General features: G+C 40.7%; 1 protein-coding gene and 1 long non-coding RNA gene across 6 annotated transcripts in view; one reads left to right on the top strand and one right to left on the bottom strand.

Annotated features, from left to right (window-relative positions):
• MAP2 (microtubule associated protein 2) overlaps positions 1-24,352 on the top strand; it is a 311,076-nt gene that overhangs the window by 245,478 nt on the left and 41,246 nt on the right. For 2 of the 4 annotated variants that reach the window (XM_083399684.1, XM_083399685.1), the window contains 4 exons: positions 10,796-11,035; positions 15,192-18,971; positions 19,194-19,400; positions 20,836-20,970. In XM_083399684.1, coding sequence (XP_083255810.1) covers positions 10,796-11,035; positions 15,192-18,971; positions 19,194-19,400; positions 20,836-20,970 — 4,362 coding nt within the window. Of the gene's footprint in view, positions 1-10,792; positions 11,036-15,191; positions 18,972-19,193; positions 19,401-20,835; positions 20,971-24,352 lie in introns of all 4 variants that reach the window. The other 2 variants (XM_083399682.1, XM_083399683.1) reach the window with 1 other exon arrangement.
• LOC310658347 lies at positions 9,291-23,442 on the bottom strand. Of its 2 annotated transcripts, none has more exons than XR_014502258.1 (3): positions 22,114-23,442; positions 11,463-11,648; positions 9,291-10,781 (listed from the first exon to the last, which is right to left on the bottom strand). It is a non-coding gene; the product is annotated as an uncharacterized lncRNA (long non-coding RNA). The 2 variants fall into 2 exon arrangements; XR_014502259.1 differs by having other exon boundaries at positions 9,291-10,786.

Below are 24,352 nucleotides of genomic sequence, written 5' to 3' on the forward strand. Positions count from 1 at the left end.
GTATGTGAAATGTTACTTAAGGAGAGTAATTAAACTTCTCCTTTGCAGGCAGACTTTCCACAGGAAAGGAGCTTTTAGCATGATGCAGAGTGTTAAGTCACTTGACTGTGCACTTGAAGGGCTACGGACCCAGAAGTGCTGTACTGTGTGCATATGACCCTTCTTCTTAATGAAAGTACTAATTGTAATATGCAACCTTGTTATTCAGTTAATGCCACTGAAAGGAGTCAAGTCTCTGCTATGTTAGTGGTTTGAGATTGCTTTAACTCATCACAAAATCATCTTTCATCCCGCTCCTGGTACTGCGCGATGTGGGAGCCAGTTTTATGTTTTGAGAATTGATTAAAGAAGTGCAAAACTGGAAATAACCTGCTGATCCACCAGCTGTACTTGCTTGTCAGATATCAATGTGAAAATTAAGGACTAAACCATTACCTACTACTGTACTCCTGTGTGCACTAGGCTCATCCACACTTACTTTTTGCCCTGCACTTTCTAGACACAGGTCCACTTTTGAAAGCTACATGTCAAAGCAATTTCTTCTTCTTCTTCTTCTTCTTCTTCTTCTTCTTCTTCTTCTTCTTCTTCTTCTTCTTCTTTCGCCCCACTGCTTTCCCCAGGGACACCTGGTGTTTAAACATTGAATTGGAGCAAATGGCAATTAAGGTTTTCTGCAGATTGCCATTTACTCCAGTTCAGCACCGGAGAGCAGGTTTTTGCGGGTAAAGAGCTGGGGGAAAGAAAGAAAGAAAGAAAGAAAGAAAGAAAGAAAGAAAGAAAGAAAGAAAGTAAGTAAGTGTGGATGAGCCCCTGAGTGAGCATTTTACGTTGACCTGTACATTGCTTGCACTGGTGCAATTCAGAGCTTGTGATGTGATGTACCCATGTTATCTAAAGTGCTCACTTTGAGAAATTAGAACATCCCACATTGAAGGGTTTGTTTGGGTACCTTTCTGTCTCAGAAGCACCCTTTTAACATTTTTGGTAACCCACCAGACCTGCTGATTACAGTCTAAGATACCAGCATAAAATTGGCTTTATGTGGTAGTCATTAATGTTAGTGCTGTCGCTTTTCTGCTGGTTTTCGTTTTGTAAAAAATGAAAATTGATTGATCTCCAGGAATGTTAAGGCTCTGTAATGAATTTAACTGCCAGCTACCTCTTCTCTGTGTTAGTATTTCAAAGAGATGAAACATCTCCAGGTCATTGTGACTCAGTAGATCATGTTGCTCCGAGTGCTACAGCTAGCAATTCATACTGTATTTCTGTTTTATAAAAATCTGTATAATAGAGAAAATGATGGTTATAAAAATTAACCCAAAAGCTGATGTTTGTGCAGGATTCTGAAGCTATGATGCATATATGTTTATTGAGTAGTGTATGTTAATATATCATTCAAGCTTGCTTTTTCAAGTTAACAAACAACATTATTTCAAAAGTTTGTTTTCCCCCCAGCTGAACAGCCAAGTCAACCATTTTTATTCAAATCTCCCAAAATTAGAGGTTATAACAATCTAAGCAGAGTTAATCACTTTTAAAACCCTTTTGTTTTAATAGAAGAGTTAAATATCAGTAGGATTTTTATTATTCATAGCCAATGGCCATTAAAACATACATCACAAAAAACCAAGAAAGCTGAAGAATAAGTCAAACATACACACTTACAGATTTGCAGATTATCAAAACTTTAAAAATCTGTTGACAGTCAACAAATACAATGCAATATAATTTTAAGCGTGTTTATGCAGAAGCATGTCCCACTAAGCTCGCTCAGCATGGAATTACTCTTTCTAGGTATTTTAGCCTGGCAGAATAGTCCTAGCTTTCCAAGTGGTCGCTGCTTTCTCAGCCGCAACACTGAGAGCAAAACAACATTACTTTTAAGTACCATTGCAGCTACGACAGTCTTTCTCCCAGCAACCACAGCATCAGCACTAACTCTCACCAATCACAGAGCAGCATGCTCATAGTACCCTACCCTTAGCCAGGCGTGGACTAAGTCTGTGCTCACGATTTTAAGATAATATGCTCATGCAGCCATTCAGCACCCTGCAAACAGAAGACGCTGCTCACCAGACAGAAGGATACAGTGCCTTTCCAGGCAGCATAAACAGAATGTGGGAATGTACTGTAAATCTTTTTCATTGAAATAAGTGGAACTTCAGATTGTTTAACTTTGGCAGTATCATGCATATAGTCCAAGACGCTGTGTGCTTCACCATTAATGGGTAATCATAATTCGAATGTGCTGCAAGGTATCTATGTGTTGTGTGTGATTTTATTTTATTTTATTATTATTTTTTGTAGAAAAGGACTGGAGGGTTGTCAACAAACATGTTCAGCCAAAGCTCATTTCTTTTTCTGTCTCGAAACAACTTGCATTCTTATTTGTTTGGTGAATTAATCTATATTTAGGGTTATGATCAACTAACTTTTACTCAGAGCGTACTATTGAAATTAATGATGACTAAATTAGTCCCATTTATATCATTGTGGGACTACTCTGTGTCTATAGCTTTGAAAACTGCATGCAGTGAGCATGAGCCACAGACATCTCAGGACTCCATTGGCCATTGTGACAGAGGTAGTCCCATTCTCCTCAGTGTCAGGGATTGTTGCATACATACAGCATTGAGGCATGTACAGAGCATTTTTCAGTACTGATGAAAACACACCCATCTATTCATGTCCTTCTCCATTAGTGCCTCATACTCCCTGTGCATGCGAGTGCACATGCATGCACACATGGGCCCCAGGTCAAACAAAATGCCTGTGAAAAGCTTTGCTACAAAGGAAGTGCAACTGTTGTAGTCTTATTTGCCATTTGTCCTTTCTTCATGTTCCCACACCTGCAGAACACACAGTATCCCCACTTAACCCATGCACCATAACCCATACCTCTGCCATGGATTAAATTTGGGTTGGGATTTATGAGAAGTAGACACAGGTGGGTTATTGATTTGCATCATTAGAAGCATTTGGGAACATGCTTCTGCTTAGCGTGGTATTTGGATTGAGCACAGGAGACGAGACTGCTAACACTCCATTCCTTTCCCCACAGCATTTTGATGGTGGTAATTTTGTCAGCAGGTTGCATAGTCCAGAGTAGGAGGGTGATTTCCTTCAGTCATCCCGGGGTGGGAAATCACAGTGTAGCAGACATGACAAAGGTAGATGTGGCCAACCAAGCAGCAAACACAAATTAGAGAGACAGAGAGAGGTTTGTAAGGCAAATCTGTTTCAGAAGAGGGAAGGATTTGCTGCTGCAGCTTTCATTGTTCTATTTTGATAACTTGCTTCACCTACATAAAAGAATGAGTGGGTCTGTTTGCACAGCACAAGGAGGTAAGAAACCTAATTCGATTTTATTAAAACTATTTTGTGCATTGAGAATACTGTAGCAGGATTTCTTTTTTCAGGGTATGGATTTCCCCCCGAGCAGTGTTGAATACATTTAATCAGCCAGAGCTGGGCAAAGGGATTGGGTGCTGCCTTGCACAGACAGCTTATTCTTTGTCTGCTGTATGCTTCATGAGATCAAGCCTGGAGTGTGCACCACTTTAGGTATAAAAGCAAGAATAAAAATGCTGAAGGAAAAGGACCCAGGATACAAGATCTTCATTTATAATTTATGTCTTTGAGGAAGGATTTTGAGACCAGTGAGTGTTTTACAAATTGATAAGAGCTATTTTTTTTCTAAAAGAATTAACACTGATTAGAATGTATTCTGATCTCCCCCCAGCCGCTTTCGCCCCGCCCTGCTGGCAACAGATATCCAGCAGCTTGAATTTAAAAATGCTTTCTATAAAAATATTTCTCTGCTAGCTAGGCTTCAATCATTAGGCTGTACCAGGACAGTCCCAATTCATTTCAAAGAGTCTTGCTACAGCATATATTTTAAAGAGTACCTACTACAATGGACAAAAGAGCTGTATGGTTTATTTATTTTTTTGTTACAACAATGAAATATAACGCATTCAAATGTACTTCCAGTACATTTTCATTCTTCAGCAATTATGCCATATGGTGGAGTTCTTAAGTAGCAATATATGACCTTGAAAATTTAACATTATAAAGCAAACTAAAGAGAGGCACAAATCGAGACCCCTTCATTGTGTTGCTATTTTGCTGCATTTTAGGCTAATTCATACAATTTAATTTGATTGTCATAATCATGCCATTCTGGGCCATGGCAAAGCATCATTGGGTCTCGCATCATTCATTGAACTGTATCTCCCATGTAGATTACTCCAGCTAGGAGTAGGAATAAGCTTTCATACATGAAAGATTGCTTGCTACCTCCTGGGGGGAACAGTCTTGGAATCAGGATGTCTGTCAAAAAGGATTGGAAGCAGTGAGGGAAGAGTAGTTTGGACTGGGCTAGCCTACATACTACATAAGTGGTACTGGAAGTCTCTATAAGGAAAGGCAAGCCACACAGGCATTTTTTGGGTGGGCTAGAACATCTTAACTAAAGCACCTTTCTCAGCTATCTGCTTAAGAATTCATATACCTTCAGCACCATTCCAATGGAGCTGGCATTGACCCAGGACTTTGGGGTTATGCCCACAGATTGGTTTGCTGACAGCTTCTCCATATACCTGCCCTGCAGTCAGTCCTTTTGCAAATTCAGCTTTTACTTCTTTTAAAAGAAGTTAAATTCTAATTCTCTGCATAGGAAACATGGATGGGGAGGCTGATTTTAAAAAGTGTGAAAAGTTGGGGAGAAAGCTGGCACTCCCTTAGAAGTGAAAACACATAACTTTGTGTGTGCGGACTAGCAGAGGATGAGCAACTCTCTGTGCAGCAGCATCTCTTTCCACCTTTTATTCTGGTACAGACACGTACATAAAGAGCAAATGGAAGAGCATTTGCTTTTACTGCTCCGTGTAAAAGCTGTTGACCAGTTAAGGTAATGACATCCTAAAGTGAAATTATATACTTGTGTTGTGTTTAGAATGAAAATACATTTGTGGGGGTGGATGAGGGAGTGAAGAAATCTGCATAGCTTCCAGCTTGAAAGGCACTGATAGAATCATAACTTTATACAATGAATAATAAAAAAGGTTGATAAAGCAAAGTGAAGTCTTTGTACCCTGTGAAACTTCTGAGTTCCACCTTTCCTGAAGCAGTCACCTGTGGCATCAAGGAACTTCATTCGCGTCCCTCTAATGGCAGTGCACAGAACTGCCCCTGGGAAAGTAATGAGAAAAATGGGTGCACTCATGCAAGTCTTTAGATCACGTGAACTACACTTGAAAATAGCAATTACCTGTTTCTGGTTTGCTTTTGCATTGTGTGTTAGCAATAAGTGAAGGAAGTTGAAATGTGAAAATAATAATTTTTGTAGGCTTTTTGTATGTTGGAGCAAATCCTGGACAGTAAGCTACAAAGGAAGATCAGCTGAAGAGGACCTCTGCTGAATACAGCATTCAACCTGATACCAACTTTCAAGCTTTGTGGATGCTTAGTCAAACTTTAACTTTGTTTCTAGTCTTCCCAAAAGCAAAGCGTGACATAATGAGTTTACTTGTACCACTGTTCAGTAAGAGGAGATTGTGATGCTTAACCTCTTTGTTGAAGTGAATTTGTTTGTTATCTTAAAAGAAAAAAAATTCATTTGTGGCTCCTTATATAGTGCCTGTTTTTTGTCAGTGGCTAAGACAGTTCTTGGGTTATAATAGTCTGGAATAAGTAGGAACCCCTATATGGTATGTGTCTGCAGTACATAAAGTTATCATTCAGTAGAGGAAGGTGCAGGGTCTGATTATAAGAGCAACTCTTTAAAAAGATACTCCTAGGGGCCATACCTGATGTGATGGATGCAGTTACATTTGCTGTTCACATGTCTGCCTGTACAAATATAAAGTAATGGGTGGAAGTCAAACCTTTGCACCAGAGAGCTATACGAGTGATGGAAACTGGAATTGAACCAGGATGGGGAGAGGTGTGGCTGAAGTGATGGAGCACAGAAAGGTAAAACAAGGAAAGGATCTTGTTCCCATCACCAACATGCGCCTCATTTGCAAGCACTGTAGCCCACATACTCACCAAACTCACATGACCAAATGGGCAAACTTGGGAACAGACATATGTGATTGTTCCTATCACTATACTTTGGCCTGAGGTGGTAGGTTGGAGAAGTTTCCTAAGAGAGGGCAAGCAGTGATGTTTGTTTCCTTGGATTGCAAACATGCCCTGGCTGCATACATTAACTTCATTATTCTTTGGTGATTAGACAACATTTTTGCTTACTGATGGGATGATGAAATGATACCCAAAAGTTTCAAACCCGTATTTCAACAAATCATAAAAAGATTCTTCTGGATTTGGTTTTTTGTTTGTTTGCTTGCTTTATGGAGGGGAGACGTCTTTTATTCTGCCTTGCTTGCTGATGAATGTCTAGTTTTGTCCCAGTTTCTTTTACTTTTACTATATAATGTGGTTCTGACACATACTGTGGCAAATTTGACTCATATCTAGAATATCCTTAATCACTTAGGTGTTTGGATCAAAGTAATAATAATAATAATAATAATAATAATAATAATAATAATTTATTATTTGTACCCCACCCATCTGGCTGGGTTTCCCCAGCCACTCTGAGCTGCTTCCAACAAAGATGAAAAATACACTAAAATGTCACATATTAAAAACTTCCCTGAACAGGGCTGCCTTCAGATGTCTTCTGAATGTCAGGTAGTTGTTTATCGCTTTGACATCTGATGGGAGGGCATTCCGCAGGGCGGGCGCCACTACTGAGAAGGCCCTCTGCCTGGTTCCCTGTAACTTGGCCTCTCGCAGTGAGGGAACCACCAGAAGGCCCTCGGAGCTGGACCTCAGTGTCCGGGCAGAACGATGGGGGAGGAGACGCTCCTTCAGATATACTGGACCGAGGCCGTTTAGGGCTTTAAAGGTCAGCACCAACACTTTGAAAAGTGCTTGTTTTGGCTATTGGGTTCATTTGCATTGTGGAAAGACATGGACTACTCTTCCTGTAGGCACCACAGAAAACATAATAAATGCATTCAAGTTGACCAATGCATTAAATGTGTGTATTGTGCCTTTGAGGTGACATTGAGCTTAGCATGGTTGTTTCCTTTCATCCCATGATGTTGCATCAGTGTCCAGTACATGTCTGCCTGTTTCCATTCTGTCTTGTGTTATGTCCTTCTGTCTCTTCAAGTTCTCTGTGCAGTTTCTTCCTGTGTGTCTGTCTGTAGATGAAGGAGCTGAGGATGAGGGGGGACCTCTTCGCAGCAGCTCATGGCATGGGCCAGCTGCCACAGGGGAGAGGCGTAAGTTCCTTGCCCCTTCCATTTCAGTGTCTGTGCCTGATGATGAGCCCTACAATTCAGATGAGGAGTACTATGAACACCCTTTGTTCAGCTCCGAATGGACTGAAGCTAGTGGACCTCCCAGTGCCACAGCCCAGAGTGCAGAGGCCTTTTTAGGCTATGAAGAAGGTGAACAAAGCATGGTCCCGCTCTTCCTCCTCTCCTCTACCCTGCCATGCCACATTCATTTCATCATTTGTGTCCAGGGCTGTCAGGTGTCAGGTTTAGTCCTAAAGTTTCAGAGTTTTATCCTCTACCTTCTCAGGGTCTTCAGGTCTGAGACCAGAATCAAAGGGAAAGGCTATTTTAAGCTTGGCTTGGCAGCTTTTGCTACAACCTCATGTCCATCATGGTTTTTTTGTGTGCTCCCCCCCCCCCCTTTTTTCTTTGAACAGCAGACCTCCCTGACACACCACAAATGGCTTTTGAAAGTCTCTTCATTTTTCAAAATAGGTTTCTTTGCAGTACATTGTGGAGTGGAGATGTGGAGTTACTTGTCTGGCTCTTTGGATTCCATTCTATGCCCCATTCAAAAAGTTTAGGCACTTGCAACATTAAAATCTCCTTGCTGCTCCATAGTTCTTTCAAATACAGTAGTGTATTATTGATGGGGACAGATTGTTAAAACACCACATCCTGTGATTCCAGTCTCAAGGAGTGGGGCTCAAAACATAGCATTTTTCTCCTGACAAGTGAAACTGACCAGGACAAATTTTGGGGCATTTCTGAATTTATTTCTGGGGTGATCTATGGATTTTGCTTTAGTGGAGTGGGTTAATATAATTTTGTCTAGCTAAAACAGACTTGTATTACATATTCAAACATTATTTGAAGAAATAACATCATTTAAAGAAATAGACAAAATCAAGAAATAGACAAAATCAAGGAGACTTTGACAAGTATAATTACTTTTGACTTTCTGAAATTTAAAAGAAAAGTCGGAGAGAGATTCCATTTAAATTAATAGTGCAAGGCTAAGGAGTAAATCTTACACAAATCTGGAGTAGAGTCCCTAAGATGGTTGGATGGTACCTTGTATGCCTCCTTCCAGGAACTCCTGCAGCCAAGCTGGTGCCAAACATATTGCTCTGCTTTCCTTTGGACCACATCAGTGAGGCCGACCTGAGTGTCTTGTTATCTGGACAGCCTGGGGCCTCCATACACACTTGCCAGGCTTGTACCCCAGGGAGGTCATTTTGGTGCTGGTAACACCCCCGGAGGTGCACTCCATTGCCTCAAGACATACCGATGCCAACAGCATTGTTTCAACATAGATTTTGCAAGACCCGGCTCCAGAGGTCACCTGTGGTGCTCTATAGTCACCCACTTTGGACATAACAACGAATAAGCCATGGCTTGCATGTTCCCCATTCCATGTGCAAAGGGAAGAGATTCTGTTGCTTTGGGGGAACAAATCATGGTTTGTTACTACATCTGAACGCAGCAGACAGTGGCTTCTTCAAACCACATTTATGTTAACAAGGCAGGCTATCAAGCTTCATTTTTGTCATTTTGCATTGTATTCTGTACTTGTCTTAGCATGCTGATCAGCACCTATAAGGGCTTCCCTTAGACAGAACTGCTTTGTTCCTTGTTCCTTTTTCACAGCATGGAGCTCTGCCTCCAATGAAGTTCTAACTGGCAAAATGAGGACAATTCTGTATATCTCGTGTGGTTCTGCTCAATCTTAAGTATAGAGTCCATCCTGCAAAGAGCCTTTATCATTATGCAAAGGGTGGCAGAAAATACTTCATGAGCTAATACAAGCGAAATCAATTTCCTTTTTAGCTTTTCTTTGGTTATGAAAAATCTCTTCTTTTATTCTTCCTGAATTCCTTTGTAGTACATCTATGGTTTAAATAACTTTGCTGTATATTGCTGAATTGAAGGTAAGCTTGTTGAGTGCACAGCAGTGCATGCGAAGCCTCTAAACTGAGCTCTAAAGGTGAGAGAGCCACAACTTCTCACATTGCTGCCTCTTGTGCCAAATAAGAATGCATGTTTCAATGATTTACAAAGCAGCCCTATTCATACCTACTCATGTATTGAGTTGAATGGGGCTTACCCCTGGGTCACTATGACTAGAGTTGTAGCTTATTCAATGCTACAGTATTGTTACTTCACAAGGGCAGAATGGGTTTGAGTATTTTTAAGCACCAGGCGAATATGTGTTTATTCTATTTAATTTAAAATATTTGTACCTCACCTTTCCATCCACCAGGATCCACAAAGTGATTTTAAACAGCAGTTTAAAAGGAGTTATCAAAACATAAAACAGCAATAAAATAGCAACATAAGCAATAAAGCCAATGCCAAAGCAGCAAGAAAGCAACCATTATCACAGGAGCTAAGCAAGTTTCCCTCTGGGAGGAGTTGTATTCTAGGCACCAATATTGAGAAGGCCCTTTCCTGAATAGGCATTATCCATTAGATGACCGAGGGGGCAGACATGGAGCCTCTGGAGAAGACCTTTGTTCACAAGTCGGTTCATTCTAAAGAAGGTGGTTTGAGGCATCCCAGTCCCAGGCTACACAGAGCTTTAAAAGTCAAACCCAACACCTTAGAGTGAGCCTTAAAACAAACTAGTTACATTTTCTAGAGCTTTCAGATGCAGCCCAATGTAATGCATATTACAGTAATCAAAAGGGCAATGTATTTTGTTTGACTATTTATTAGTCTTATTCAAAACCATCAATCACCACCACACATCTCCATTATCATAGATAACAATTTCTTTCCTACAGTCGTTTCCACCTTGGGATCAATAAAACATTTTCAGCTTTATTTTATTACTGTGGCTTGCCCCAAAAGCATGGGCTATGCATACCATTTGGCAATTAGGAGTGCTCTGCAGGTTTGCAGACTCCTGGCCTTATCTCCTCTTTCTTTCTTTTCAGCTTCACACGCCCCTTTCCTTTTCCTTCCTTGGTTAGCATCAAGACTGAATTGACATAGCCATAGGTAACACTACCCATAGTTAGATTCTAAACTAGAAATTGAGACCAGGATTAGAAAGTTGTCTCTGGTTCTAAAGCTAATTATGGTTAGCGGTTATTGTAACTATTCCAGTTCAGATATAACAGTGAACCACTGCTAACTCTAACTAGAGAAGGGAGGGAGAAGTATGAGGGAAAGGAGCATGGAAGCTGTTTACCAAACCATGGTTTGACAGTCAAGAACGGATGATGTTTGAATCAGACCAATTTTCAACACAAAAAAGAAGACATTCAGCATTACAAATGGCATTGTCAGCCATAACAATTAAAAAAAAAATAATGCAAGCTAACTCTGCTTCATGGTACTAAAAATGTGGTAACAGCTAAGGTGACACAAATGTATAAATTTTGTGCAGAGCTGAAAATGTTGTACATGGGCAACCAGTTTAATGTGTGCATCTTGTGTGTGTGTCTTGGTGTCGCCTCATTTTTCCATCCTTTCCCCCTTCTGTTCTGTCAAAGAAGAAGAAGAAGAAGACACAGTTAAAGGTCCAGTGCCTGATGAACCCAAACCTGCTGTTCCGCTTGGTGAGGAATGTGAGAAAATGAGTAATCCTGCTGAGCCTTTGCAACAGGCAGAGGGCTCCAAAGAGGCCCAGCAGGACTCCATTTCTGAAGACCAAGTGGCACGTAATGGGGAAAATGTCACCCTAGTTGAGGAGGAACCCTTGAAAGCCAAAATGCCTTCCTTGGGTGAGGAAGGTGTGTCCTCCTTAGGGACCTGCATGTGTTGGCTGCATTTGAGCTGTTCTCAAGCTTCCTCCACTCTGCTCCATTTACTCTTTCCCCCATTTAATACCCTCATGATTAATGCTCTTGTTATTATGCTTTGAGGAGTGCATAACAGGCAAGCCAACTGTGCAAATGCTGTGTGATGATGACATGGTTTCCCACCACTGCAGCTGATTCCTGACTTTCCCCCTAACCATGACACAGTATGCTATGCAGCCAAGCTGATATATCACAAAGCCTTCCCTCCCTCTTCATCGCAGATGTGTTTGCCAGTCACATTGCTGATCTGTGTATATATTTTTTACTTTTTGTTTTTGATGCAGAGGTTCATCTGCTTTTCATTTCAAGAAACCAGCTGATTAACCTTGACTATGACATAAAGAGGCTTAAATTGTACCAATGTCTTTTGTTTGCAGTGTGCAGTGTATTTTTGTTTGTGCTTCAGTACATTCTGGCTCAATTTCTCCAAGGCTGCCGCTTTTTATGTCATATCTTTGCCATTCATTGCAGTCCACCTTGACCCTCCTTAGCCATTGCCAGAATTTTTTGTTTTCATCTTTGTTACCTTTCTTACAAGTTGATGCTGAAAATTGAAAACCCAGTGCGGGAAGAAAATTTGCATGGATTCCCGTGATATTTTGGAAACCAGAATGAAGAGAAAGATTAGACATTGAGGGCGAAATCCTGTGTTACTAAGTCAAACAAATCATAATGAAGCTCTTCTACTTGAGGAAAAACTAAATACAAGTTCAGAGTTTGACCTCCTAATGAAATCTGTTAACCCTGTTAACCAGATTAGGCTGTGATCCAGAGTGTACTCATATTCTCAAGCACTTCCACAAATAATCGGACCAGAATTCAGCCTAACTTTTAATTGAATATTTGTGGAAAGTTTGATTAAGAGTGAAATGATTGAACACTAAGAATAAAAGTTGCTGAAGAAAAATCAGCTTAGCTTATATGACCTTTTAGACGAGGATGTCAGCATACGTTCTGTAGTACCAATCTAGACAAGATATAGAAGTGTTAATAGCAATGGGAGCTGTGGGGAAGTATTGGATTGGGATTGCAGCAGTGGAACTTCACTCTGATATAATTCCTATTAAACCCCACCCCTTTCCAAGCTGTTTCCCTGCAGGTCAGATAGCACCTATTGGAGTCAGGGGTCTCAACTCGAAGATCCTCTCAACAGCTGCTATTCACACTTTTTAAAAAAATCACAGAAGATCCTTTTTATGGGTGATCTGATACACAGTACATATAACATTATTTCTGTCAAAATCTCTCACAAATAACTCCCATTAAAACTTAAGTCATAGACTAAAAAGATGAATTCTCTAATTGACCAATAACTGGTTGAAAAAGAGTTCCTAGAGGGCAGGAATAAAATGACAACTTTTACGATGAAGTAAATAAATAGTGTGTAATCCGCCCTGGCCCAATGTTCTGCCTTAGGAATGAGTATAGTTTCACCTGTAAAAATCCTTAAGTCAGGGCACAGAGGAAGGAATTCAATGTCATATTATTAGTACTGTTCCATCAGTACAATCATGTCTATTGCTAGACAAAACAACCTCTCCTTGTTTTCCCACCATGGAAAGAGCTTTTTAACCCACCTGGCTTGCTTGCTGGGCTCAGAAAGTTCATGAGAAGGCTCCCACAAGATCCTGTAGGAGACTTGCAGGGCTTTCCCAGAACCCAGAAAACAAGGCGGGGAGCTTAAAATCTCATCTTTCATGGGGAGGGGGCAGAGTGTAAGGCCCACTCAACATTGGCTTCAAACAAGTAGGGATGCTCACATGGGGCCATTTGTGGTGTGGGGTCATTCTGGCTTTGTGCAATTTTGCTTATATGTGCAATAGCCAGAAATGTAACCCTCATGTAAGATGAGCTCTTACCTGTGCTATCTATCTATCTATCTATCTATCTATTTAGAAAATACTTAAGAGATATATAAACCTGTTCAGAGAGAGCAGGTTGCTCAGTGGCAAGTAGCTGCGTTAGCTAAAAGTTAGCCCTCCAAAAGACAGCATACCTTTGTTCATCAGGTGCTGAGCACCGTCACCATGATGCCTGGCTTGTGAGCTTCCAGAGGCACCAGGCTGGCCGCTTTTAGAGCCAGAATTTGGGATGAAGGTGTTTCCAAGCAAGGGGATTTATATGAACTGTGAAGCATATAGTGCACTTAGCTAGGGGGATTAGGGGCTTCCAAGCTTGTTCAAATGAAACAACTGCTCTGCTAAAGGACAGCTGTTTCCCATTTTGGAACAGGTTCTCTGGATCACAGCCGTAGTGTGGATCACAGTTCTTAACAGGTTTATCTCAGTCTCTCACAGTGCCTAATCTGATGTAAGAATGTGATCATTAAAAATAGTGGCAGTGTTGCAAAATGATCATTTGTGGGAAATGAAGCAATACCAAATATTTCCATAGAAATATGTGACTGTTGAGGGACGTGGGTGGCGCTGTGGGTTAAACCACAGAGCCTAGGACTTGCCGATCAGAAGGTCGGCAGTTCGAATACCCGCGACGGGGTGAGCTCCCGTTCTTTGGTCCCTGCTCCTGCTAACCTAGCAGTTCGAAAGCACGTCAAAGTGCAAATAGATAAATAGGTACCGTTCCGGCGGGAAGGTAAACAGCCTTTCCGTGTGCTGCTCTGGTTCGCCAGAAGTGGCTTAGACATGCTGGCCACATGACCCGGAAGCTGTCTGTGGACAAACGCCGGCTCCCTCAGCCTATAGAGCTAGATGAGCGCGCAACCCCAGAGTCGGTCACGACTGGACTTAATGGTCAGGGGTCCCTTTACCTTTACCTTTTATGGGACTGTTGATCAGGATGAATTGTTTTTCAATTTCCTGTTCCTGGGTTTAGAAGGATACCAAGAACAATATATACTTTGCAGCTGAATCCTAGACATGCTTACTCAGAAGTAAGCTTGCTGAATTCAGTGGGGTTTACTCACAAGCAAGTGTGCACAGGATTGCAGTGTTAATGTTTATTCCTTTTGAAACTGATTTCTTTTGAAACAAGTGGGATAAAAATTGTGCTGTATGCTGAGCTGAAATGGTTCCCACTGAAATAATTATATATGTTGAGAATACAGAATTTTGCCAAGATTTTTCAGGACATTTTTAAAGACATGTGTAACCATGATTGTAATATGATGTTGTAGATTGCATTATGCAGGCCCTGTCTGAGGAAACAAAGTCTTATTAAGCATGGCATATAATGTTTAGGAAAGGAATCACTATATAAAATGTTACCAAAGGATATAGGCAAATGAAGAATTACAATTTCCATGAGTTTTAAATAAGAAAATCTAAGGCTTCAGCTTTTCAGCAATGTGCTGGAAGCTATAGTGGCACTGATTTTGTTTTGAATCAGCGGTAGATCTTCACGTTTTATATTAACATCTGGATTTCGAAGACAGTATTTAATGTCTTTAATGACAGTAATCTGATTTTTAAAAATATATGAAAGGGGGGGAATGTTCCTCCTGTAATAACTGAAAATTGGTGAATAAATTGCTTTGTAACTATTATTTGATTGAGCTCAAATAAAAGGAATCATATCATTAAATGGATTTAGAGGTTTGAATGTTAAATATAATGTGCAGCCTATCACAAATATTATGCCTATGTATGACTGTAATTCAGAATTTATATCATTGAGTGATATCCATTGTCAGGCAGAGAAGGCCTGTTGAAATCAATAGATTTAAGTTATTTGATTTCAGTGGGTCTGTTCTGAGGATGACTGACGTTGGATATCACCCATTGTACCATAAAGCGTAATAAGATGAAGTTGGGTTTATCTGTAGTGTAATGCTTGTAAGGAAACTGGCCTATGATTTTAAAAGCATAATAATTTGTCATTAAACTATAGGTAGGTTTGCGTGTATCACAGGAGTTATTATTAATACTTTAAATAAAGATTTGTCCCTCTAAAAGAGAGAAAAACCATCTGTTTAAAAAAGACCTCTAAAAAGGTACCATTGCATGTGACCCCCCTTTTTTTAACCACTCTGCCATGCCAAATAATGCTGTAAACTAGTCTGCTGCTGCCTGTGAATGCTTTAAGTAATCTGTTGTAAAATCCAATCAAACAACTACAGATTTACTTGCAGCTTCGAAGATGGAAATCCATGAGGAGCATACAGGCCTTTTTGCAGCTGAGCCATTAGGCCCAAAGGAACCAGAGAAAGGAAGTAAGACTAGTGAGCAACCTATACACGATGCCTTAGTTCAACAGCCAGCAAAAACCGAGACTTTAGAAACAACAGAATCACAAGGCAAAGGAGAAGAAAAAATGCTCCCAATCCTGTCAGGACAGACCTTAGATGCCAGTCCACAGAAGAAAGAAGACAGGAATTCTATAAAAGCAGATTTTGATTTCACTGGAGAGCCACATCTACATAAAGAACCGAAAGATTTGTCAACAGAGCTGCACAAAGAAATTAAAACAGATGAAAAGGCTCCAGAGGCCCAGAAACCTGCCGCTGAAGCACAACCCTTCAGGTCTAGAGATGGCCAGTTTGATGCTATAAAAAGTGACTTTACCTCTCATGAAAGCGTAGGTTGTTTCTCATCTTCAGAATTTACAGTGGGCCAAAAAAGCACAGTTAAAACTGTGTTTTCTTCTGAAACTTTGCCAGTTACTCTACATAAATCTGAGCCACATGGTAGTAGAAACATGATGCAAATATCTACTGCTTCAGAGATTGCCAAAGATAGAAAAATTGACAAAGAGCAAGCAAAAAAACATGAAGAAGAATTTGAAGTATTGACTTCTCATGCCTCAAAACAAATTACAGTGCAGACGCCTACCCAGAATGTTCCTCTTTGGGAGGAAGAGAAAGATATGACAGAGGATGAAAGCGACGAGGAGGGATACTCCATTTCCAGTGGACAAAAGCCCAAGATATTAGATGATCATTTATTAAAAGCTCATGGCCAACAAACAACTGCTTTAGGTAAAGAAGTAGAAGGAGCTGATTCTAAAAAGGCATCTGGTACTCTCAAAGCAGAAGAAGAGTTGGAGAAAACTGAGGTTTCATCAACATGGGATATTAAAAAAGAGGAAAAGCATGGCACAGAGAGTTCTACAGAAAGACTCAGCCAAGAATTACTTCCTGAAAAAGTAAATAAGTCTTTAGATAAAGCTGTATTGTCTGCAGCAATAGAGAAACCCACTGCTGAACCCAGCAAAGAATCTCTGCAAGGAAAGGATGGGAAAGGGGAAGTGTTCTCAGCTGCAGATTCAGAAGCTCACAAAATGCAGATAGAGGAGGATAAATCAGGAATGTCTACATATTTTGAGACTTCCACCCTTGAAGATGAAGCTTTCAAGAGTGACATCCTACAGCAAGGCAATGATTACTATGAACTGAGTGATACTAAAGAGGAGACCTACGACCCTTACCATAAAGATTTCATCATATCTAAGAAAGACACTGAGCAATTTCAGCCAGAGGCATATCAACACACCAGCATACCTGCTCATGAAATGGGATACAGCACCCTTGCCCAGGGCTTCCCAGATGATTCTGAGGAACCTAGTTCCCCTACAGAAAGAATGTACACCATTGACCCAAACGTATATGGGGATAAGAGAGAACTCCACAGTAAAAATAAAGATGACTTAACTCTAAGCAGGAGCTTGGGGCTTGGTGGGAGATCTGCCATAGAGCAGAGGAGTATGTCAATTAATCTGCCCATGTCCTGCTTGGACTCTATAGCACTGGGGTTTAACTTTGGGCGGACACATGACCTTTCACCACTAGGTTCAGATATTATGGATAATGCTAGTGGCGATGAAGGTGATGATTATTTGCCAGCCACTACTCCAGCAGTAGAAAAGTCTCCCTCCTTCCCATCAGTGAGCAGGGAAGAAGATGAGAAAACTGAAGAGTCCAAAGTAAAACAAGGAGGAGAGATCCAAGTGGAGCCTTTGTGTGAGTCACCCTTCCTGGCTAAAGATTATTACAAAAACGGGACTGTAATGGCCCCTGATTTACCTGAAATGTTGGACTTAGCAGGCACAAGGTCAAGAGAAGCATCTGTGAGTGCAGATGCTGAGGTAGTCCACAGGAAGTCTGTTCCTTCAGAAGCAGTTGTAGAGGACAGTGGAGTGGCCCAGCTCCTCATGGCCGACGAGAACCATATGACTCTAAAAGCTGACAGTCAACTAGAAGATTTAGGTTACTGTGTTTTCAATAAGTACACGGTGCCAATGCCATCTCCAGTACAGGACAGTGAGAATTTGACAGGGGAAAGCTGTCCCTTTGATGAAAAAATTAGAAGAGGTGTCGTTGCAGACCTTTCTTTAATAGAAGTGAAGTTGGCAGCAGCTGAGAGAGCCAAAGAAGAAAGAGAGGCCTCTGGGGAATCAGCAGTTTTAGGCAAAGAATTTGAGCAGGAGAGAAAAGCTATTGATAAACTAGATACTGTGCTAGAAAAAAGCGAGGAACAAAGTGACTCTAAAGACGTTTGTTCTCATGAGGACACTGAACATGAAAAAGCAAAGCCTGCTCCAACTTTAGAAAATGCAGGTGATAAACATATAGTTGGACTGGAAGAGAAAGGTTCTTCATTATCTGAAAAAGAAAAAAAAGCTGTTCACATTGCTGAAGAGACAGGCAAGGCAGAAATTTCCTATAAACCAGACTATGATGCTATAAAGCATGAGATGGATTCTGCTGCTCGGCAAGTTGAGCAAGAAAACCAGACTAAGTTAGGCGTTCATGTCACTGAGCCTGTTACAGAGCAAGGCACAGATGAGGGTCAAGAAAAGACCCTCTCAACATTGCCCCAAGATTCTGCAAAAGCAGAACCTGCTCAAATGAAAGATGCCAATAAACTGTCTGAAACTGACGTTAAGGAGAAAGGAGCGAAGCCTGACCTGGTTCACCAAGAAGCAGTAGATAAAGAAGAATCATATGAGTCAAGTGGTGATAATGACCAAGCACAAGAGGGCTTGCCTGTAGAAACTTTAAAACCATATGATGACAAATTAGAACTAGAAAGCCCTTCTTTGTTGGAAGAGGAGATGGCATCACAATTGACAGTGGAACAACCAGTTACAGAAAGAGGTGCATATAAAGCTACCAAAGACGAAACAACTGAAATTCAAATGGAGAACATATCACAGCCTAAGGAAGATAATGTGGAATCTCTAGGATTGGAAGGCTCTGTAAAAACTGAGGCATTGCAGGAAGAAGAAGAACAAGAGAAGGAGAGTAAGCAAGCAGAAGAACAAGAGGAAGAGATCAAACAAGCAGAAGAACAAGAGGAAGAGAGTAAGCAAAAAGGAGAATATGAGGAAGAGAGTAAACTAGAGCAAGCAGAAGAAATTAAGCAAGAACAGCAGAAGGAAAAGATCATGCAGGAAGGTGAGGAAGAGAGTAGACAAGAAGAAGAAAAGAGGAAGCAAGAGGAAGAGATTAAGAAAGAAGAGATTGAGCAGGAAGAAGGAGAGATGAGGCAAAGAAGCAAAGAAAGGGACTTTGAGATACCTGGTGAAGAGCTTAAGGTGTGTGAAGCTGTCCCTGGGCAAATGCCTGAACTCAAAGGAGTAATAGAGTCTGTGGTTACAATTGAGGATGACTTCATCACAATAGTGCAGACCACAGTCGATGAGGGAGAAACCAGCTCCCACAGTGTGCGCTTTGCAGAAGCCCCACCGGCTGATACAGAAGAAGAAAGCGTCCATCCTGAAGTGGAGGTGGAGGTGGTGACTGATGTCGAAGCAGAGACAAAAGAAAGCTCTCTGGAAGCTCCTGGCTCCCCTGAACAAGAAGAAATCCCATTGACTGATTACAAGACAGAGACGTATGATGACTATAAAGATGAAACAACCATCGATGACTCCATCCTGGACACAGACAGCATATGGGTGGATACTCAAGGTGTGCCTTATCCTTTTTTCATTTTTTTGTTTCTGAAATTATTCATTAATAATTAATAATTAATAATTAATAATAATTAATATTCAATATTCAGGAATATTGTTAAAATAATGACAATAGGAAATAATCTGATTTTTAAAAATGAAATCCCACTGAAGCACTATTAACATTTTACTAATTCTGTTTTTTTTGTTGTTGTTATAATTTACTCTGATCCTGCAGATGATGATAGGAGCATCATGACGGAACAGTTAGAGACTGTTCCTAAAGAGGAGAAGGCAGAGAGAGAATTGCGGAGACCGTCTCTTGATAAACATAAAAAAGAGAAACCTTTAAAAACTGGGAGAGGCAGGATTTCTACTCCTGAAAGAAAAATAGCTAAAAAGGAACCTAGCACTGTCTCCAGAGATGAAGTGAGAAGGAAAAAAGGTTCATGTAAAACTATCTTTTTCCTATAATGCCATACTATGAGTTGTTCACCTGTTTTATAGGAGTATTTTAGCAGTACTGTTACACATTTAATCAAGAATATTCATTTGTGTTAACAGCAAGGCATTCAGTCTACATTGCTTCCAGCCACTCCAGTTTAGGCTGATGATTTCTTCTTTTATGGAGTAGGAAAACATCCTGTATGAGAATTCAGCTCTAGAATCATAGAATCATAGAGTTGGAAGAGACCTCAAGGGCCATCGAGTCCAACCCCCTGCCAAGCAGAAAACACCATCAGAGCACTCCTGACATATGGTTGTCAAGCCTCTGCTTAAAGACCTCCAAAGAAGGAGACTCCACCACACTCCTCTGCTTACTTGGATTCATTAATACCAAATAAATAACACTAGCATAAAGTCAGGTATGCACCATGACTTTGCTAGTGCTCTGGGTAGCCATGTGACAATCTTTCCATCTGCTTAGTTGCCAAATCTAGTATGTAAAATATCCCACTATTATTCCCCATGTGCAGAGCATTCCCCAGAGGCAGAGAATTGTCAGTGGGCACCAGTCAGGGGCGCGGGTGGCGCTGCGGTCTAAACCATTGAACCTCTTGGGCTTGCCAATCAGAAGGTCGGTGGTTCGAATCCCCGCGATGGGGTGAGCTTCTGGTGCTCGTTTTCAGCTCCTGCTCACGTAGCAGTTCGAAAGCATGTCAAAGTGAAAGTAGATAAATAGGTACCGCTCCGGCGGGAAGCTAAACGGCATTTCCGTGCGCTGCTCTAGTTCGCCAGAAGCGGCTTAGTCATGCTGGCCACATGACCCGGAAAAACTGCGGACAAATGTCGGCTCCCTCAGCCAGTAAAGCGAGATGAGTGCAGCAACCCCAGAGTCGTCCATGACTGGACCTAGCGGTCAGGGGTCCCTTTACCTTTTACCAGTCAGATCTGTGGCTCCACTGGGTTTTGAGCCCTGGTTAATGTCCAGCATTTTGTCCAAGCCAAAGTGAGGCCTAGATCCTGCAGATCTGTCACTTAACAAAACAAAAACAAAAACCCTCCATTGTTTGCACCAGTGGAACATAGCGCATACCCTTCCAGACATAGCCTTGGAAGCTGCCCAGTACAATTGCAATGCTACATGGCAGGAGTGTGCAGGCTGGAGTGGGAATATGCCCTCATTCTATGCAGTTTGTACAGAAGGTGCCTGGCTTGCACGGTCAGAGTGTGGTGACAGGTAAAGTGACGCTTGCTACCCAATGAAGGGTCAGTTGTTGCCTGCAACAACTACGAGTCGTCTCTGGGCCTTGGTAGTCTCACATTCTAAGTGAAGGTCTAAAACATGGTACCAACAGCCAAAATGTCATATTGAAATATATTTCGGTTTCTTGGTTTTTTTTATTTCTGATTGTATGCTCTTGTTTTCTTGTCTATAGCTGTATATAAGAAAGCTGAACTTTCTAAAAAAGCTGAAGTTCAGGCTCACTCTCCCTCCAGGAAAATCATTTTAAAACCTGCTATCAAACATACTAGACCAGCTCATCTCTCCTGTGTTAAGCGGAAGCAGACAGGTGATTGTGCTGTCTTGAATTTATGCAACGTGGCTGGCAAACATAGACATTACTATTGTTATTATTATTTGTAATCTCATTGCTATACTGGCTGCTCTGGTTTTGATTTTAGTTTTCTTACTCCCGCTTCTGAGACTTTTTTCTGCTGTCATGAATGATACTGCTTTTTTGTATTATGCATTTGTTTGTTTGTTTGTTTGTTTGTTTGTTTGTTTGTTTGAACAGAGACCATGATCATGTATGCTTGTCATGCTTGGATTTCCCAAGTTCTGTAGTTGTTTCTTGGCATTGTGGTTTGACAGTGGTGTTGTAGAAATTTCTCTGTTTTGCCTTGTTCTGTTTTATTTTCTCTCTCTCCATTTTGCTCTGTTCTGGTGGGAAGTGCTAATGGCTTTAAACCATGGTTTACATTTTTTTCATCTATATCCCTTTTTTTCCTCATGCATAATAAGAAGAAGCATTTCAGCATTGCTCGGCTTGTATTTATATTGTATGCATTAGCTGTTTCAAAACTATTAACGTATTTTGTATATTGAAAGTTTTATGTATTGAAACACAAAACCTTCAGGGTGAATTGAGCTCTGCCAGGAAGTGCAAAGGGAAGAAATTTGTAGTCACTAGGACTATGAATCTATAACTTTCCATCTTTTTCTGCAATGAGGACCTTGGACAATACAGGAGGGGAAAATAGGGGATTCTTTCAGTTTATGCATCTCTCTGTTGTCATTCAGAGGAACAGAAACTTGGGCTTTCCAGGGCTTTCCAGGCAGCGCGTGGAAGCATAAATGGATACAAACCTACAAGGAACGACGCTGTGTGATTTGCACTGAAATGAAAAAGAATTGGATTTGCACAGCCCCACCATTTTAGTTGGATCTGCGTGCGGAAACTTAAGTGGATCATGCACATGCTCTGCCTCTTCACACATTCACACACTAACATTATTTGATCCCTATCCTTCAAAGGGAAGAAGAATAAAAAGCATCCTCATTCTCTTTCAATACTTTTATGTAAAGAATTCATCAGATGATTCTACTAACTCCAGGAAAAATGTTTCCCTCACCCAAGCACTGGAAAAATATTCCCACTCAGTATTTTCTTAGAATATAAAATTGTAAATAGGTGTGTCATTTAATAACTTACAAATATAAGAACTCTTATTGTTAATAGACTAGATCTCTGTATCTTCAGTTTAATGCCGTGTAGTAACCAAAACCTGCAAAGCTTTTTAAAAAGATTAACCCAAATTATATTGAGAGAAAGTTGGCCTTTCAGTTATGGGGGGTTTTTTTACAAGAGGAGGCTATATTTCATTTTCAAAATAGCTGTACAGATTATTCCTCATCCACTACACAAATAAAACTGTAATTCAGCAAATATATCCACATAGTGTATTACATAATATTTTGTGGTCTATGCATGTTGATTCACAAAATGAGTCATTAGGCACAGTTGGACCCACTAAAGTAAGGTTCATGCCAGTAGGGCATGCGGGTGGAACTAAGTGCATCCCGTCCTGTTTCTGGGTGGATCTTTAATGGGAACACTTTTAAAATCAGCATGGTAACACACATTTTTTTGGGGGGGAATCCTCTTAAACCTCTATGTTTACATGGAGGAGACTATGTTTTTCTGTACAATTCCTCCTGAGGATGAAAGAACGTTATCAAATCATCTCAGTTTAAAAGTAAAAATAAAAAATTAGAGGAATGAAAGTAGTGCCCATCCATTCGACCATCATAAAGGAATTCACAGGGCTGCAGGTTCTGAAGTGGGCCCATGATCCAATACTGGCTGTTAGCTACCGTTCAAATCAGGTGAGTCTTTTTTGGAATCCAAGTTCAGCAGATTCAAGACCCACCACTTCCAGCCAATCCCTGCAATATATAGTAACCACTATCCGGATTAGGGTTCTGAGACAGAAAAATGTGCAATTACTATAACTACTGGGTTCTGCTTGAAAAGATCACCACATGGTGATGTTAACAATGCAACTAGATGGCTGGCTGTAGCCTTTAACTACATTCAGCCTTTTGCCAAGTGAGTTGCGTTTTCTCTGACTCCAGCAGACCCTCAGAAACCCAGAGGTGGGAATTACAGGAATCTCCATGTTAGTAGAGACCCTACATATAGCCAGTGTATACATTTCTATGATTAATTTCCCTGAATTTTCCTTAGGTAAAAACAGCTGTTGGTGGCTTCAGGCTAAGTAGAGGTGCAGGAAGGGAGGGAGAGAATTTTTTACCTGCTGTCTGTCAATTCAAAATTTCCCTCCCTGTCCCCAAGGAGAAAAACAACTGGTTGAGCAGCTTTGAGCAAACAATGGCTGGCACGCACGCACATGTGTGTTGGCAACAATGCTCACTTTTCATATGAAAGCCTCTCCTCAGTTTTCTGTTCCACATGAGCAATGATCAGCTGTCAATATAAAGAATACATGAGAGGCCTAAGAGATGATCTAGTCCTCGCATGTGGAAATCCATCATCAATGCAAAGAGAAGTAGGTATTGGTGCTGCGATCCACAGTTCCCTACCCCCATAATGGCTGAGCTTGAAGAAATGTCCCTTCTGCATGGTTTGTGACAGCAAACCAGGATCTAAAAGTGATTTTCAGATCCTGGCCTATTTTCTCTAACTAGAGTTTAAACAAACCGTAGTTCCCCAAGTTCAATTGTCACAGGGAACTGTAATGAGCTTAGTTTAAAAATTGGGCGCAAAAACATTCTATCTCTTCTGAAGTGGAAAAGAGGAAGGGAACAGGGAGCAGACAGTCTCAAGGCCAACTGTGGCTTGTGCATCTTTATGAACTTGGTCTATAAGTAAAAGGTTTAGAGGCTTTTTAAAAGAAAAAGCTGAAAATGCAGGGAAGGCTTCCCCCTGTAATGATAGCCTTAGAGATCTTGGGAAGCTGGTAGCCAGTGCTCTTCTCTTAGTCATGAAAAGAGCGCAGATTATTTGACTGTATTAGGCCAGCCTTGTATTTGTTTCTGATGGATTTTACCCAGTTTTCCAGTTGCTAATTTCTAAGCAGGAAAAGATAAGTCTCTCAAATGCTAGGATTGTGAGCTGATGTTGTTAATGTCCTTGTTTTAAAATTGTGAATTTTGATGAAAGAAGTGGTAATTGCAAATCATGGGTTCTTCAGAATGCTCTTAGTTTTTTATAAAACATTTCTCATATTCTCTTTTTCTTGTATGGGTAAGCAAATTCAAAGGTCACTAGCAGGTATATTTTTCTATAGTAGTAATTTTGAACATATTTACATGGAATGTAAGTCCCATTAAATTTGTCAGTGGGACTTTCTGCTGTGTAAACATGCAAAGGATTGGTGTTAAGAATGGTAATAGAGCTTAGGTTCTAGAAAAAGAAACTAATTCATAAA

This window comes from Podarcis tiliguerta, assembly GCF_965153285.1.
Source record: "Podarcis tiliguerta genome assembly, chromosome: 1".
NCBI classification, from domain to species: domain Eukaryota; kingdom Metazoa; phylum Chordata; class Lepidosauria; order Squamata; family Lacertidae; genus Podarcis; species Podarcis tiliguerta.